Source organism: Podarcis filfolensis, assembly GCF_964270895.1.
Source record: "Podarcis filfolensis genome assembly, chromosome: 4".
Classification (NCBI taxonomy): domain Eukaryota; kingdom Metazoa; phylum Chordata; class Lepidosauria; order Squamata; family Lacertidae; genus Podarcis; species Podarcis filfolensis.
The window spans coordinates 64,124,179-64,141,086 of NC_139607.1; the positions used below are offsets into that span (position 1 = coordinate 64,124,179).

The 16,908-nt window shown below is 42.4% G+C and overlaps 1 protein-coding gene across 2 annotated transcripts in view; it reads right to left on the minus strand.

Annotated features, from left to right (window-relative positions):
- The window catches only part of PTGFRN (prostaglandin F2 receptor inhibitor), a 79,042-nt gene that overhangs the window by 49,425 nt on the left and 12,709 nt on the right, over positions 1-16,908 (minus strand). For both annotated transcript variants that reach the window (XM_083611537.1, XM_083611538.1), the window contains exons 2-3: positions 1,246-1,623; positions 213-632 (exon numbers count right to left, since the gene is read on the minus strand). In XM_083611537.1, coding sequence (XP_083467663.1) covers positions 213-632; positions 1,246-1,623 — 798 coding nt within the window. The remainder of the gene's footprint in view (positions 1-212; positions 633-1,245; positions 1,624-16,908) is intronic.

Below are 16,908 nucleotides of genomic sequence, written 5' to 3' on the forward strand. Positions count from 1 at the left end.
TTTGCAGTGCCTTCACAACTCATCTAACACATGTACTGAGGAAAGTATACACTGTTACTATGTTATATACTGCGCTGAGATACTTAAGGGGGAAGCCAGTATGGCTTTACACCAAATGTTGGTGGCCTGCACATTCTGTCCCACAGCCACAATGGTGTTACAGCATAGATGCTGATACAGGCAACATCATTTCATGCATACTGCATGCTCACCTGTTGGCTGCACCACAACATTTGCTATATCCACAGCCTTCTCTTGGATCTTCTGCCATGAAGCATCTGCACCTTTAACCCATTCACTCACTCGACACCTATAGGCACCTTCATCTGTTGGAAGAGCTTGGGACACAGACAAGCGGTAAATGTCATTGGCCATAGCATCTAAACGCACATCTCCACTGATATAGCGCTCGTTATACTCTGAACCAGGCTGGAACTTGCCCTCATGCGTTAAGGAGAGAATTTCTTGCCAGGCAAACCCGTTTCTGAATTCCCAAGACACATGCAGATGTGTGTGTTCTGAAGAATTGGTGGACGCTGAGCAGCGCAACTGAAATGCATCTCCTTCTGATAAGTTCCAAGTAGATGTGGAGCGGGCTGTTGACCTACCAACGGTTAAGCCATCCGCAATCACTATTCGGAGAAAAGAAAGTTATCAAGCGTGTGGGTTATAATAAATGGCTTTACATAAAGCAGCAATGAAACAGAGTCAAGCTGTGGTAGATTGTCATGAAAGAGATGACTAATTATGCAGCATAATGAGTACGCTGAGCCAAAACAAATCACTCACATTGGAAAACATGAGCAAAAAAGTGTTTTCACACACCACACTTTCTCCCTTAACTCAATCAATTATTCAGCTTCAGAAAGACCTCCACCCACAATTACCTCTTCAAGTAAATCTATTAGCAGAGAAACTTCCCCTTCCAGTATACTTTGTTTAGAAACAAATGTCAGCGAAGAAGGGTGGAGGAGACTGGAATATAACAGGAGCTATTCTGAGCATTTTGCTTTGTTTTTTTAAATTCAAATGATCCTGTTGAGATAGTCACCAACCCACTGCTTCAATTAAGCAAACACAGGACAATGCTATGGCACCAATGGGACATGGGGCACTGTCCACCTTCAGGTTATACAAAAGTGTATTTAGCTAGATTGCATCTACTCCAGCCACTTCACGTATCGCTTGCAAAATTACACTAAGACCCAATACCAATTGTAAATACCCCTCACCCTTTAGAAGTACCTTTGACTTCGACTACAGCATTGTAATTTCCCTGAACGACAGAATCTGTGCTGGGCGTTGTGCATCGGTACATCCCTTGGTCAGTGGGGCGGATGTTTCCAATCATGAGTTCTACAGAGTTGTTGCTGTTTCGCCTCAATGTGATCTCTTTACCGTCAACCCGATCTTTATACTCCTGAGACGTGAACCAAGGGTCCCAAGTACTCACTACTTGTACAAATCTAGAGTCCGGAGCAGAGATTCTAGAGAACTCCCAGTCAAAGTTCTGCTCGCTGGGTCCTTCATATTGACTAACGTTGCATGGAATCACCACCTCTGTGCTCTCAACTCGCACTAGAGGACCTGCAGGCACCTTCACAATACGCCCGTGGCAGGAAACTAGGGGGGGAAACAAAGGATTGTAAGTTAAAATTGAGAGAGAGAGAGAGAGAGAGAGAGAGAGAGAGAGAGAGAGAGAGAGAGTAATACACACACACACACACATACATAAAGGGAGCCGTGGAGAGGCAGAAAAGTAAAAAGGACACTATTGTTTGCCGTTTAATTGATGGTATATTGGAATGTTTAAGGTGAAAATGTTTGTCAGTGAATTAGGAGAGTGCGCAGTGGGTTGAAATGGCGGAAGGCAAGATCAAATCCTTGTTTAGTTGTGAAATGCAATGGGTGGCCTTTGGGACATTGCTCCTCTTCACTACATCCATATTCGACTTGTCATTGGATGCCATCTGGGATTGTGAATACTGTCAGCCACAATTTAAGAATTCTTGTTCTTTCCACAAACATGATTTCCTTGATCCTCCCTTTCATCTGCACTATGTACAGCTCCACTTTAGAAGAGTTAACAAAACTGAGTCAAGAATTTAAAAGAGTCCAATTACCACCTCATCTAGTTTGCAGATGAAATGGTGTGTCTTGTTTCAGAAACAGAAGTAATTTGAAATGAGCTGCCTGTCCACGACTGAAAAGAGAGACACCAATTCTGGTGATATTCTGGTGTCTGGATATTCTGAAGGTTTTAACCATTTTGGTTAAAGAGACATGCCACCAAGGGTTTGTTTTCTTTGCAGCATTTTAATGTTTTAGACATCTCTCATCAGCTAATGCTATTAACATTTTCATTGCTGTGATAAGTTGTGGACTTAAGTGATTATTTAATGTTAACAGAAGAGGAAGTTCAAAACTGCAACTTTGAATCAAATTACAAAGTATGCCTTGTGCTTTTCTTCTATAAATAGCAATCAAAGAATTTCTCCTGCTTCTCTTTTATTCATAGTAATCCTGGAATCCTATAGACACAAAAGTATCATCTATCGAATTTCAGCAGTGTTGCAGTTTGAATCATTTCACAATGCTTGTGTTTTTGATGCATGATCATGTAAATATATATGAAAGACAACAGCATGGAGTGGGAGAGATCTCTGCCCCCTACAGCCCTTGAGCTTTCATCGTAAGAATGACACCCACATTTTGGGGTTTCAAGTATTCCAAATGGAAGACACAAAAGAAATGCAACCCTTATTTCCCATCTCAGTGTTCACTGGTGTCAAGCATCTAGAGCTGCTGCTGGAGAGACACACAAGACTCACAAGTTAGGGATTTACATCAGGACAAGAAGAACTGACTGATAACTCAGGAACAACCTACAGTGGTACCTCAAGTTACAAATGCCTCAGGTTACAAATGCTTGAGGTTACAAACTCCGCTAACCTGGAAGAGTTACCTTGAATTGAGAACTTTGCCCCAGGATGAGAACGGAAATCATGTGCTGGCAGCACAGCAGCAGCAAGAGGCCCCATTAGCGAAAGCACGCCTCTAGTTTAAGAACAGTTTCAGGTTAAGAACAGACCTCCAGAACAAATTAAGTTCGTAACTAGAGGTACCACTGTATTACGGGACAGCCCTAGAAGTGAAAGTGACAGAGCCATTTGTTGTCCATCTAAATCACCCCAATGTATCAATGATCAACAGCTTATCCTGGGTAATTATATCTTCTTCACCCAGGCCTTTGGTGGTAGGGAAGCATTTTCTTAGAGACAGCCCCCACCCCACCCTAAAACAGCTGCTTACCAGCTACAATAGACACAAATATAGGGATCAGACCCTGGAGCAAGCACAGATAAGTCCACCTATCTACTCAGGCAACACTATTACTGGACCTAATAATGTCAGCCATGTCATGATCTTTCACATACAAGATGTGTAGAGTGTAAAAAAGCTAAGCTGCTGTTCTAAGAATGAAACAGTGTAAATAATTCTCTAGTTGTAAATTAACGCTGTATAGTGGCCAGTTCTGAGGCCCAGTTTAGGAAGTATATGAAGTAGCATCAACAGGAAACTCAATTTAAAATCAATGATAATTAGCCTTATATCTTGCTGATTTAAATCACTTTGGTCTGAATCAATTCACCCTGCATAGAAGAACACTGAGCCTCATTAAATATGTTAGCTGCTCCTCACAAGTCCTAAGTGTTTCAGTCAGCCATGTGGAAAGCCAAAACCTCTTCTGCCTTGCAGTGGGCTTGTTTTGAAGCCCAAAAATCTCCAAGAGCTACAAATGGGCTTTGGTAGGATCTCTCATTTCCTAAGAATGCTAAACAAGCACTGCTTTTATTTGCAGCTCAAGACTTTCCATAAAAGGAATAACCATTTCAGCTGCAGAGATGCTTCAATTTCAGCCTCCAAACAAAATCACTTTAAGGATGTCTAATCCCACACTGTCATGTGCGTGCTGGGTTTCTTGCAGGACTGCCACAGTAGCACCCCAAAATGCTGCAACAGCTCAACAGCAATTCTCAATACCACAACAGCCTTAAACATAGACACACTTTCCCTAGACAATTAGGGCTGGGGAAAGCCGTAGGATAAAGGTGTGGAAGCCAGTATTACATCAGCTTTCTTCACCCAGGAAAGCAAGCTGGCAGCTGAGGAGGAAGCGTTTCAGCAGCCTTCAAGGAAGGCAGGGTGGGTCTGGGAAGGCCCATGGCAGCACATGAATGGACAAGATAGCAACTACTGTCACCACCTGGAGTGGACCGAATTAACTTTACTCTCCCTGATTACTTCACAATACTGTGGTTAGCACACGAGTCCTTTATTCACTGTCTCCTGTTTCTTTTTCTTTCCCTTTTGCCATCCCCCCACCCTTCTCCTTGAGTCTGTGGTTTCCATGTCTGTGCTTTCTTTGAGTGTGTGGCTCCTTTGGCTCTTTTATTGGTGGCAGTTAGCTGAGAGGCAGCAGCCTAAACCAGCTCCTGACTCCTCAGCACTTCCATTGAGCAGCCATAGTTCTGGCCCACTCCCTGGTACTTCCAATAGTAGATCTGACCATGCAGTTACCTATCCCTGCCTTCTCAGTCTCACAGCAAGCTCAGCAGTGGACAGAGGTCTTTCGCTTGCCCCCAACATGCTGCCATGCCAAGCGGCAGCTGTCAGCAACTCTAGCCATCTTGTAGCCTTGTCACCAACCAGCAGGCCTTTCCAGCACCCTCTCTTTCTCTCGCCTTGTCCTACCCAACCCTCCCTCTCAGACAACTGCAGCAGGCCATTTTGGGCCAGGCCTTAGGAGCTGCCACCACTGCTACTGCCCCGCTTCCCTCCCCCTCACTCCTTTCCCCTTATTCCCAAGATGGGCCAGGTTGGGCAGGGAGAGATGAAAGAATGGAGGAGAGAGAGGTCCCCATGGGAAGTCACCCCCATGCTGTTAAGTCCCACTTCCTGTATTCTTAAAAAAACCTACAATTCCCAGGAGTTGGGGGGGCATTTCCTTATTTGCCTCAGGTGGGAAAATGTATTTGGCTGGCCCTGACTCTAAGACAGGCATCCCCAACCTGCGGCACTCCAGATGTTTTGGCCTACAACTCCCATATCCCTAGGTAACAGGACCAGTGGTCAGGGATGATGGGAACTGTAGTCCAAAACATCTGGTGGGCCGAAGGTTGGGGATGCCTGCTCTAAGAGAACTTCCTGGTCCAGAGATGGGATGGCCCTCCAGATGTCTATGGACCACATCCCTGGCCATTGATCATGGAGTCTAAGAACAACTGAGAACAGCAGGTTCCCTACCCATGAGTTAAGTCCTGCCAAGGTCTTCCTAAGCTCTGGCATGTTTCTATATATTTTCATTGTTCCCTTCGTCCCTGATTTGCTCTTCAACCCAGACTCCTGTTTCCTTCCCATGACTGCTGGTTCCCAGTGCCCAGCTCACATCAGACTGCTGAACCCTGGCCCTGAACCAAGGTTCTTTCTTTTACCCGGTATCCTTATAGTCTGAAATGCAAGAGACTGAATTTGGGAGCTTCTACATAGAAAGGGTCTCTATATAAAATTACGAATGGTGTGGTGCCATCCAGTGAAACTGAATGGTGGGAGATTCAGGACAGACCAAACAAATACTTCACAAAGTACAGAGTTAGAATTATGGGATTTGCTTCTACAAGATGTAGGAATGGTGATCAACATGGATGGCTTTAAAAGGGGAGGATACAGATTCATGGGCAACAAGACTATCAATGGGCTGTAGTTATGATGGCTGTATATCATCTCCAGTATCAGAGGCAGCATGCTCCTGAAAGCCAGCTGCTATGAGAAATGAGTGGTGGGGGTCTATTGTATTCATGTGCTGCTTGTGGGTTTCCCTTAAGCATCTGGTTGGCCAATGTGGGAACATACTGCTCAACTAGATAGGACTTTTGTCTGGTCCAGCAGAGTTCATCTCGTGTTATTATTAAAGCATATGTTTTTACCAGTGAGCTATGGCCCCTTGCTGCCAATAATTATCTGACAGTGACAATAATTATTTCTCTCCATTCTATGAAGCATATGCTGCACAATCCATTCCTGTCGATAATGGCCTCTGTTTCACTGAACTGATTATTCCAGTGTTACCTCTGACAACTACAATTCAAGTCACATATGATCAGGATCCCATTCTGCAGGCCATCAGGAACATTAGCCAATATTAAAAGCAGGCACGCAACCCATGAGAGTTTTCTGTAACAGCCCAGCCAACCAATAAAACAGATTATTACATCATCTTCACCACAGCATTTCTTGTAATGCACTTTCCTCAGGGCATATCTAGCCAGACACAGAAATACATTTTGCAAGGACATTTATTTCTACTGTACATCTGCATAATGCAGCAGGGTTAATGCTGTGGGAACCAGAGATAACTTCACAGTTCATATGCCATAACATTTTTAACCTTGGTGATGTAATAATCCCAAGTACTTTGCATGTGCTTAAATAGAAATCTAATGATACAAACTGCTAAAAGGGGAACATTTTAATTATGAAAAAAGTAGAAGGGGTACAAATAAGGCAGGGGAGATACAGGGTTTTGGAGGATTTGCTGAGTACCACACATCAATAATTTTAGTCTCCAATTTGAGCCACACAAGCATCTCAAACAACTATAGCATTAAACTATAGCATTAAAACAACTATAGGGAAGCTGACAGGAAAGTCCAGATTTTACCTATCAGCCATCCTTTAGCTGACACTGTCCTCATAAAACCCATTCAGTCAAGTGTGTTCTTACTAGTAAAGAATCTAGCTGCTTGCCGACAGCTTCCACCAAATCAACATTTAGTGCAGAGATGTTCAATGCTGAGGCTAAGGAGAAAGATTCACACACACAAATACACACACACCCTACCACCACCAGATAACCAGGCACAATCCAAATATTCTGGGGTTGACAACAGTTTTTTTAAAAAAAAACAATCAATGTTAAAGAAAAACATAGTATTCCATGGTTCTCACAGAAGATGCTCACATTTCTAACAAACAGGAAGTTGCATTTTTCTTTGGGCTGCAGATTGTAGTTGCTCATCCCCAAAACAGCAACATTCCAAAATGGAGACATCGAAGGAATTATTTCTAACAAGGCCTGCATATTTATACAAGGATTAGCAGCTTCTGTTCAACTCTACCATCCTTGCAAAGGTCAGTAAGGCTCTCTTCTATGTCAACTAAAGCACTGAATCTTGAAGCACTTGGTGAGGAGGGGGAAGCAAAAGGTTATTCTGCCTTCAAAAGGAACAGAGGAGGAAAAGAACGCTGCTTATAAGAATTTTCTGAAGGGTTTTAAGAAAATTGAATCTGGCATAAGAAAAGGAATTAGCTGCTGTCTATAAATGATTCAAACCTTCAGGGTTCTGTCTGATTTAACTCAGATTTATCCACAGTACTAACAAAACAACTTCAGGTATATTACACAGCCAATATACTATGTTGCAGAGTCTGACTAAGTCAAAGACAACATCCCCGCCCCTGCTTCCTTTTCCCTCCTGTCACCTATGACCCCCTTAAAAAAAAACAACACCCCGGAACAAAATGTGAACCATTATTGCAAATTTGTTGAACCTGAATACCAATGCCCCAATACGTAAAGCACACACATTAATTATAAAAGCTACTTCTTCAGAATAAGGGTTCAATTAAAGTGATAGTGGTACATACACTGGCACAAACACAATTTTATAAATAAGCATCCAGTATGTTTTAAAACCATATTATACTATAACATGAAAAATAAAATACAAAGTGATTCCCCCCCCCCGCCATGACCCACTTAATAAGCCTGAGGGCCACACATATTGCCTTCCCCTGCATTAGTGATTTTTATCCTTCCCAACTCTGGATATTTTAAAGCAGCAGCACATTCTAAGGTTTACATTAAAAATCTCCATACAGGTTATGGGGTGTACATTTTTCTGTTGCTGAGCGAGCTCTGTTCCCCTCAAGTGTATTCCCTCAAAAGCACACATATACTGCCTTCAGATAAAAAACTATCCTATCTACCTCCCCCGTCACCGAGCCAAGTGGACTATCCACTTTTGTGGTTTCCCCCCAAATGCATTGTAGGTTCATCTGCTCAAGCGTTCGTTCAGCAGGGCTTTGGGGTTTTTTTAAGCCCCCTTTTAACCTTTTTTTAAACCCAGGGCCTGTAAAGGGGAGAGATGTTTTCTGCCGCTTGTGTGACATGGGAGGCAAATTCTGTATTGGGGGGGGAGCGAGGTTGACTATAATGATACAAGGTGATGCAGGAGCTCCTCAAGTTCACCCTCCTTTTATGAAAAGCAGAGGCAGTGGCAGAAATGCAATCAACAGCTGCATTCTACCCTCAAGAATGTCTGATTAGGAACAATGCTATATCAAAGGGGCATTGTTGGGGGGAAATGATGGTTGCCCCCATGGGCTAACTACCTCCCAATAATGCCAGTATTCAGACACACGCACACACACACACTTTCTGAAAGAGTCTAGGCCAAATACTCAGCCCAACTGTTATTAAAAACTGCTTTGAGGCATCTCCATGACTGATGCCAAGGGCTGGCTAATCAGTGCTTTGCAAATCCTGCTCCTGCTGAAAGCAAGAACAGTCTGCAATGTGGGGGTTGGGGGGAAGGGTGCATATATGAGCAAGATGCATCAAGTATCGTTCCAAAGCAGGCTCACTGCTAAAGTTATATACATCTGTATACACCTTAAAATGCATGCACTCACCTAGCCACCCACTGCTTCCAAGATACAACGATGGCTACTAACCAAGAATCTGAACACAATGCATTTTGTATTTAAATTACAACCCTCCATTTCATTTTGTTATAGCATGTTTTCGTAATAGCCTCCTCTGTACCAATTATCTAGAGTACATTGCTTTCTTGTGCTCATAATTTTTTAGCCATGCTATCTATCCTTTAGGTCATTTGCAAATATGATAAAAGCCAATGTCTTATGCTTATTTTCATGGTGAAAATAAATTCGGAAAAAAACTTTCTGACAGTAAGAGCTGTTCGGCAGTGGAACAGACTTCCACAAGAGGTGGTAGACTCTCCTTCCTCGGAGGTTTTTTAAACAGAGGTTGGATGGCCATCTGCCGTGAGTGCTTTAGATGAGATTCCTGCATTGAAGGTTGGACTAGATAACCCTTGGATCCTTTCCAACTCTGAGATTCTATGATTCTATATGAAAGGCACTATGGCTACAACTGGCTTCTTTGGGGCCAAATGAAAAATACCTTCAGTAGGATCCTATATATGTTTATTCAGATGCAAGTTTCGTTTGACCCTACTCCCACATAAGTATAGGATAGCAGTCTTAAATTACTTTTCTCAGTAATTTTCAACTTCACCCCACTAACTGTTCCCAGCACTTCATTTAGATAATCCCCAGAGATTTGCTTTCCATGTCCTTCTGATATGTCACAATGCACAGTTTTCTGTGTACTTCTGTGCATGGTACCATATTCCTAGATGATTATTTAGACTACTTGTTTTGTTATCTGTCACAACGCATTTCTTAATAACACCAGAGCAGGTGGCTCCTTGTTCAGTAAGTTGCGATCAAAAATTGCACTGCCACGAATATCCAAAAACACACAATTTAGATGTGCACTTGTACGCATAGTGCTAACATGTGCACATGGAGGAAACAGTGGACCCCGGTGTGTCAAAAGCACATGCAAAGCGATGTGATCAACTCAAATGTAATTCATCAGCTCTTCTGTGGCATTGCAATCCTGTTTCTAAACTTGTTAAGAACTGACCTCAGCAATTATTTCCCACCAACCTTCCCCACAAATGAAAGAAGAAGAAAAGGCTTATGAACACTACTATTTAGAGTTATAAAACTGCTGAATATAGTGGGGTTATCCCTACGGTACCATTTATGAAGAGAATCTATCCAATAACAACCTTTACTATATACTGTGCTTGCAGTCGGACAAAAGCATGTAGAATGGTTGGAAGTCAGAACAGAATTTCAGAGAGTCAAAATTCTACTAGCTATTTGAAATACAATTGCATAAACCTACTTTAAGGAAGTATGCCTTGCCCTAACCCCACAGATTCCTCCCACTTTAGATTTTTAATCCCTTCTTTTTGGCAGACCATTACAGCATGTGGCACAGTGTCTATCCTTAAAAACGGTCATACTCTTTCCTTGCAATGGCGTTCAGATTGCCTTATCCAGCACAGAAATCTGCCATCTTACTAGGCGCTGTGCAGCAATAGCAGTACAAGCTCCGCTAGAAGGGCCCAAACTGGAATCTTTATGGCTAAGCTATAATCAGCCTAGAAGTGGTTAAATGCCATGCTCCAAACGTCACTTGCATACAATACAGTTTTGCTGCAGTCTTCAAGCAGGATTTTATGTCCCAGAAGATCTAAAGAATTACTATCCCATGGTATTTGGGAAAGGTGAACAAGAGAAGCCATCTGAGATACGCATGCATTGCTCGTCCCTTGTCGACTGACTTTTCTTTTAATGGATAATGCAAAGTGCTTATCAAAGGAATTAGCCTGGGTATAATTGCTTAAAACCTATTATCTCCATCAGGCTGAAATAAAGCATATTGCATCTTAAGCAAAGCCTCAGAAATGTGATCAGATGCTAATAGTGCTAGATTCTGCTAATCCAAGTACAACTTCAATTAAGAAAAAACAGATTCCCCACTCTACCCATCCCTAATCATGTTCCACCACCAAGATAAGTTTTGGTTATTCAAACATGTTCAAAGCCCTTGCGAAGAGTGTGCTTTTCTCAGCATCCATCCTTGCAATATGGAGATAATTACCAGGGGACTTTACTAGACTGTCGCATGGCTTGAATACATAATGGGTGATGTTTGATTGTGGCATCCCACTTGCACAAATGCGACTTTCCCCTCATATCCCCCTAGTAAAGGTAAAGGGAACCCTGACCATTAGGTCCAGTCACGGATGACTCTGGGGTTGCGGCACTCATCTCACTTTACTGGCCGAGGGAGCCGGTGTACAGCTTCCGGGTCATGTGGCCAGCATGACTAAGCCGCTTCTGGCAAACCAGAGCAGTCCACGGAAACGCCGTTTACCTTCCTGCTGGAGTGGTATCTATTTATCTACTTGCACTTTGATGTGCTTTCGAACTGCTAGGTTGGCAGGAGCAGGGACCGAGCAACGGGAGCTCATCCCGTCGTGGGGATTCAAACCGCCGACCTTCTGATCGGCAAGCCCTAGGCTCTGTGGTTTAGACCACACCGCCACCCGCGTCCCCATGCCCCCCCTACATACCCCTAAAATATACTATGGTGAGTTGATGGGACTGCAGATGCTATATCACTGGCTAATATGCATGAACATTTACCAGAATATCTAGAATTAGTGTGCTCTTCCAATAACTTGTAACTATGTTTAGCTCCTCCTTTGATTTCCAAAACTGATCATGCAAAACTAGTAAGAGAAAGAAGAGCTCTTCTCTAATCATGTCACGTGTATGATTCTACCAGAATATCTAGAATTAGTGTGCTCTTCCAATAACTTGTAACTATGTTTAGCTCCTCCTTTGATTTCCAAAACTGATCATGCAAAACTAGTAAGAGAAAGAAGAGCTCTTCTCTAATCATGTCACATGTATGATTCTTCCTTGCCAAGGGTAACAAGCTTGCTCTCAACATCTAGAGATAAATGTGCTTTAAAAGTGCCACTTGGTGATGAAGGACCTGAAACAGACTCCCTGTGACCTAATAGCAAATTGGCTCATTGCAGGGCCAGCAAAAAGTTACTTGGGTGGGGGGGAATCCACTGTGTAGAATCAGTAGTAGTTTGCCTCCCTAGTTCCCTTCTAGAAAAGTGTGCTTTCCCAATAACTATTGTTAACTATGTTTAGCTCCTTCTTTGGTTTGCAAAACCGAACATGCAAAATAGTAAGAGACGAGCCCTTCTCTAATCATCCCACGTGTATGATTCTTCCTTGCCAAGGACAGCAAGCTTGCTCTCAACGTCTAGAGATAAATGTGCTTTAAAAGTGCCACTTGGTGCTGAAGGACCTGAAACAGACTCCCTGAATTGGCTCATTGCAAGGCACTTCATAAAAAGCCAGCAAAAAGTTACTCTGGGGAAAACAATCCACTGAGTAGAAGAAGCAGCAGTTTGCCTCCCTAGTTTCCTTAGATGTCATGGAAAGAGAGTGTTCAATAAGAGCTGTCATAAAAGCAAAAGAAATACCATGAAGTCAGAATTCAGTGCTTCTTCCAACTACTGTGCCCAGGTGACCAGCACAAAGTATACGCCTTATGAAGTTTGTGCCTTGTGTTCTTCAATCACATCTGTAAGCCAGCAACAGGTCTCTTCACCCAACCAATATGGGATCCTTATTGTTCCCTGCTCTTTACTGCCACATCAACAAGGAGAACCTTGCTTATGTTGGCACAGGTTCCTGCTCTAGCTGGAGGCAGAGAAATGAACTAGAACAACAGTAGCCAACGTGGTGCCCATCAGAAGTTGCTAGACTATAACTCCCATCATCTCTGACCATTAACCATGTTGGCAGAGGCTGAGCAAAGTTGGAGCCCAAGAACCTCTGGAGGGCCACAGGTTCCTCATCTCTTCCATCTTTTTGCTTGCTGGATATTTGCTGCTAATTCTGCAAGCATTTATTCTGCATTTGATATATCTCCTTGTTAAAGGTAGCAATATTCTAGTTCAGGGGCAGTCATCACAGGACTCTCTTAACGTTAATGGAGTCCAGCTCCCACCAGCCCCAGCCTGCATGGTCAATGGTCAGGGATGCTGTCAGTCAGAGCTCTCCATGGGTTTTCTAATCTCCAAGGCTGATTTATGGCAAGAACCTTCCTTCACTCTCTTATGCAGAGTCTTGAACTTGTGCTTGCACAAATTTAAAGACCCTTTTTCAGGGTCTAAGGGTCTATATTTTAAGCTCTGAAGCTACATCTATTGATAGCATTATTCATTTTTAAAATTTATGTCCTATAAATTTTTCGTCAACGGGAACTCAAGGCAGATAACAAATAAACCTTAAAACATGGTCACATCAATGATAATTAACTCCAACTTTGGGGGGGGGCAGAATCAGCACTCAATCAGGCCTGAATGCATTCCAGAACAAAAACTGGATAAATATGTTTAAGAAAGAATGCATATAAAGCACAGAGTTCGGGTGGTAGTGATCTTCCCAGTAAGATACTGATCTTGTGGAACTTCCCAATATTACAAAACTAATCAGGTTTAGCTTTGCATTATGCTCAAGTTGTGAAAGCACCCAGAAAGGATTTTTAATTCTTATGAATAAAGAATTTAAAAGGTCATCCTTGTCACAAGACCTATCAAATATTTAAGCTAGAATTTATAAGCTACTCACAACAGGCTATAGTCAGAATTTCTGGGATAGTTATCTAGACATAATGTCACATGCAGACTACAACAAATCTGTTTGCAGTGATGAGTGTGATGACATCGTCTGATGAGGATGACAAGGTACCAGCTTCCCTTCATCAGGACAAGCAATTATTAGTATCTCCTTTCTATCTCTTTCTCATTGCCCTAATCTTGCTGTCTCTGAAACCTCATGCCAGCCCAAACTGCAGTCATTTGTATTCAAGATTTTTCTTCCTGGCGCACTTAGGTATCTTCCGCTGCAATTTGCTTGGCTCTCTAGTGCTTACCTCATTTCATATAAGACAATATCCCCACCTCTCTCAGTCTCTGTGATAGAAACCATTCAAGCTTATGGGCAAGGCTAAATGGGTTTGGGTTGCCTGTGCAATTTGTAGAAATGGACCATCTTGCTATTCCCCCCCCCCCGAACTGACACTTCAAGCCACAAAGCCATTTTATTAACCGTCCACCATTTTGGGTAAATATATATTCTATATATGTTTGTATTGGCATTTGTTGGCATTTGCTAATTCCCACCAAGCCAGCAAAACAACGTTAGTATTTTAAAAGTAATTGAGTCCTTTTCTATTACTGTATGCGGTACATAATCACCTCCAAGTAACATCCAGGCAGATGTTCCACTCTGTGGAACACCCTCCCATCAGATATCAAGAAAATAAACAACTATCTGACTTTTAGAAGACATCTGAAGGCAATCCTGTATAGGGAAGTTTTTAATGTCTGATGTTTTATCGTGTTTTTAATATTCTCTTGGGAGATGCCCAGAGTGGCTGGGAAACCCAGCCAGATGGGCAGGGTATAAATACATTATTATCCCCCAAAGTAATACAGCGCTTCCGTGAACACGCACGTAAAAGATGGGTTCAGGCATACACGTGTAAACATGCAAGGAGAGCCATTCATTATATTCACCTGTGAATAAGCCCCATTCAACTCAGCGAGGCCTACCTCTGAGTAGACATTTGTAAGATTGTGTTACAATCCATTTAAATAAAGCAGTCTATTCAAATAAGTCTTCGACAAAATGGAACAGAGGGATGAGATCAAATTAAACTTCTTTTACTTAAGAGACTCTACTAAGCAAACTATAGTAACACATGCCAACCCTAAATTACAGTTCTCAGAAAATCGCTACTCTTCCATTTATGCTAATAAATGTCCCCAAAACTAATAAATAAGACCATTATCACAATACAAGCAAAGCAATATTTCAAACACTTTGTGAACAGGGACTACTTTCTTCTGACTCAGTCCTCAAGTGCCTGATCTCTGAAACTTTACGCAAGTTTTATTTCACAGAGAACAGATGGCCTGCACTTCTCAACAGCCGGGTCCATTTACAGCTCATCTCTCAAGTTGAGCCCACCATGCTACTTTCCGTTAAGAAAATCTTAGTGCATTTACATGTCTAGGTGGAACAACAGAACTCAAATCAAGAGATTAGCACTAAACTGCAGGCTTAATTCATTTTCCCATCTCTTCCAGGAGGTGCTACAGTGCTCGTTAAACTGCATCAAAAGTGAACAAAATGAACAAAGAATAAAGCAGAAGAGCAAAACAAGAACATTAAAATGCTAATAGAAATCAGCAGATTTATTTACACAGGGGGTGCATAATTCCTCCCCCCCCTCCATTTGGCAGTTATACAGTGTGAGCACACCTAGTCATCTTGAGCTAAACAGCAGTGCTTCTAAGCTAAGAGCAAGAAAGCAGCTATAGGCCTGACCCTGCAAACAAAAGCCTCTGTACTACACCCCATATAGCTTGTGCTTCCATATAGAGTTGCCAGGTGTGTATCATTCTCATTATGCAGCTGCAGGGAGATCTGCTGTGTTGTCATAAGGAAGGGCCATCCTTTGTTGGAATAAGCTGCAACATTTTGAATGCAAACTTCATCCGTGTGAGAAATAAAGACACTGAATTTATACAGGATCATGCCAACAGAAACTACCTTAGTACCAATGATTAATTGCCAACCCCCACTCCAACAGTAAGACAATTTCCAATCAAAAATGCAAAATCACTGTTTTCCAAATGATTTGGGGAAACATTTTATGAGCAAATATGCACAGCAAAGCCCTGGTACTTGCTTTTCTTTCTGTGCTTTTCTTAAAGAAAAGCAAATTGGGGAAGGGGTGAATTGAGCATCCTGTTTTCTCTGGGACCAATGGGCTAAAGTAAACATTAAGGGCAAATGTTATAAAAAAGAAAGGCAACCTTGAAGATTGGGATTTTGAGTGGCAATGGAGATCCTTAACCTTTTGCCTTTATCTGCTCCAAGTCCACCCCCATAATGCCACACATAGTTTTAACCCCACGTTTCAAAGATGATTTTGAATTCCATGGAGTTAAAGCTGTATGGAAGAGATCGATTTGGAGCACACCAACAATGGAGAGGGTGTTCACCTCCTCTGCCCCACCTCTTCTCTACTCAAGATCCCCACACTCAACACTGCTTACACTTCAACTGAAGGAACAAAATATGACACAGACCAGGAGTCATCTAAGTGTTCCTAATCACTCGAACCCAATTGCATTAGAAAATGTGTGTTATGGGAAGCCAGCACACAATTTAAAATTAGCATCCCACCTTTGCTGCTTCTGTCAGTTGCGATTCCCTGGAACCCACTCCCCCTTTTAAAACTCAGAACGAACTGATAAAAGCCACTTGTTTCACAGTTCTGCCAAGACTATCTAGGGAAGCGCTCCAGTTAATAATGGCAGACAGAGTTCAAACTGCAAGTCAAACTACAAGTCAAATCATAGTCAGGAAATGCAATTGTTTATCATAAGCTCCAACTGAAAGCCATGACAGACTTCTTTCTTTCTGAAGCTTAAAAAACGAGAGTCCTTTCTAAGAGTACTATATATAGACACAGAGGAGCTGTATGCCTGCAGTAACCCACCCTTTATTTACTCAACCATATATTTAATTCACATAACCGTTTTCTGAAGCAAAACTGCACCATCAGCCAAATGAAACAAAAGATCCCATATAACGCAACACCAGCGTTAGCGTTCTGTAATTCCCTCCGATCACCCGCATGGTTCTTTGGAGTCGCGGCCTAACCACAAACTCTGCAACCACCTGATAATGCATGGCAAATTGCTTTCAAAACTGAGAGGAGGTTCAAAAGCAGCTTGCAGTTAGAATTGAGGTCAGCTGTTTCAAGCCAAAAATCCCATTAAACTAGCCCAAACTCCTTGCCAGAGCTGAAGTAGCTGTTTTGACTCCAGCCATAGTTGTTACTGCTGGTATGCCAAGCAAAGTTAACCATCGCAATGCAGGATTTAGAGATGGGGAATCTGCCATTATGTGTCCTTCCCAGAAGCCCTTGGTGAAACCTGCACAGCACCTAAAGAGCCTCATTTGAATGTCTGCTACCTCCTCGCACACTCCGCTTTAAGACGTTTACAAGCCTCAGATAACTTGGACACCAGCCAATTTTTCTCTTCCCCTTGGACCATTAACCATCTGGCCTTA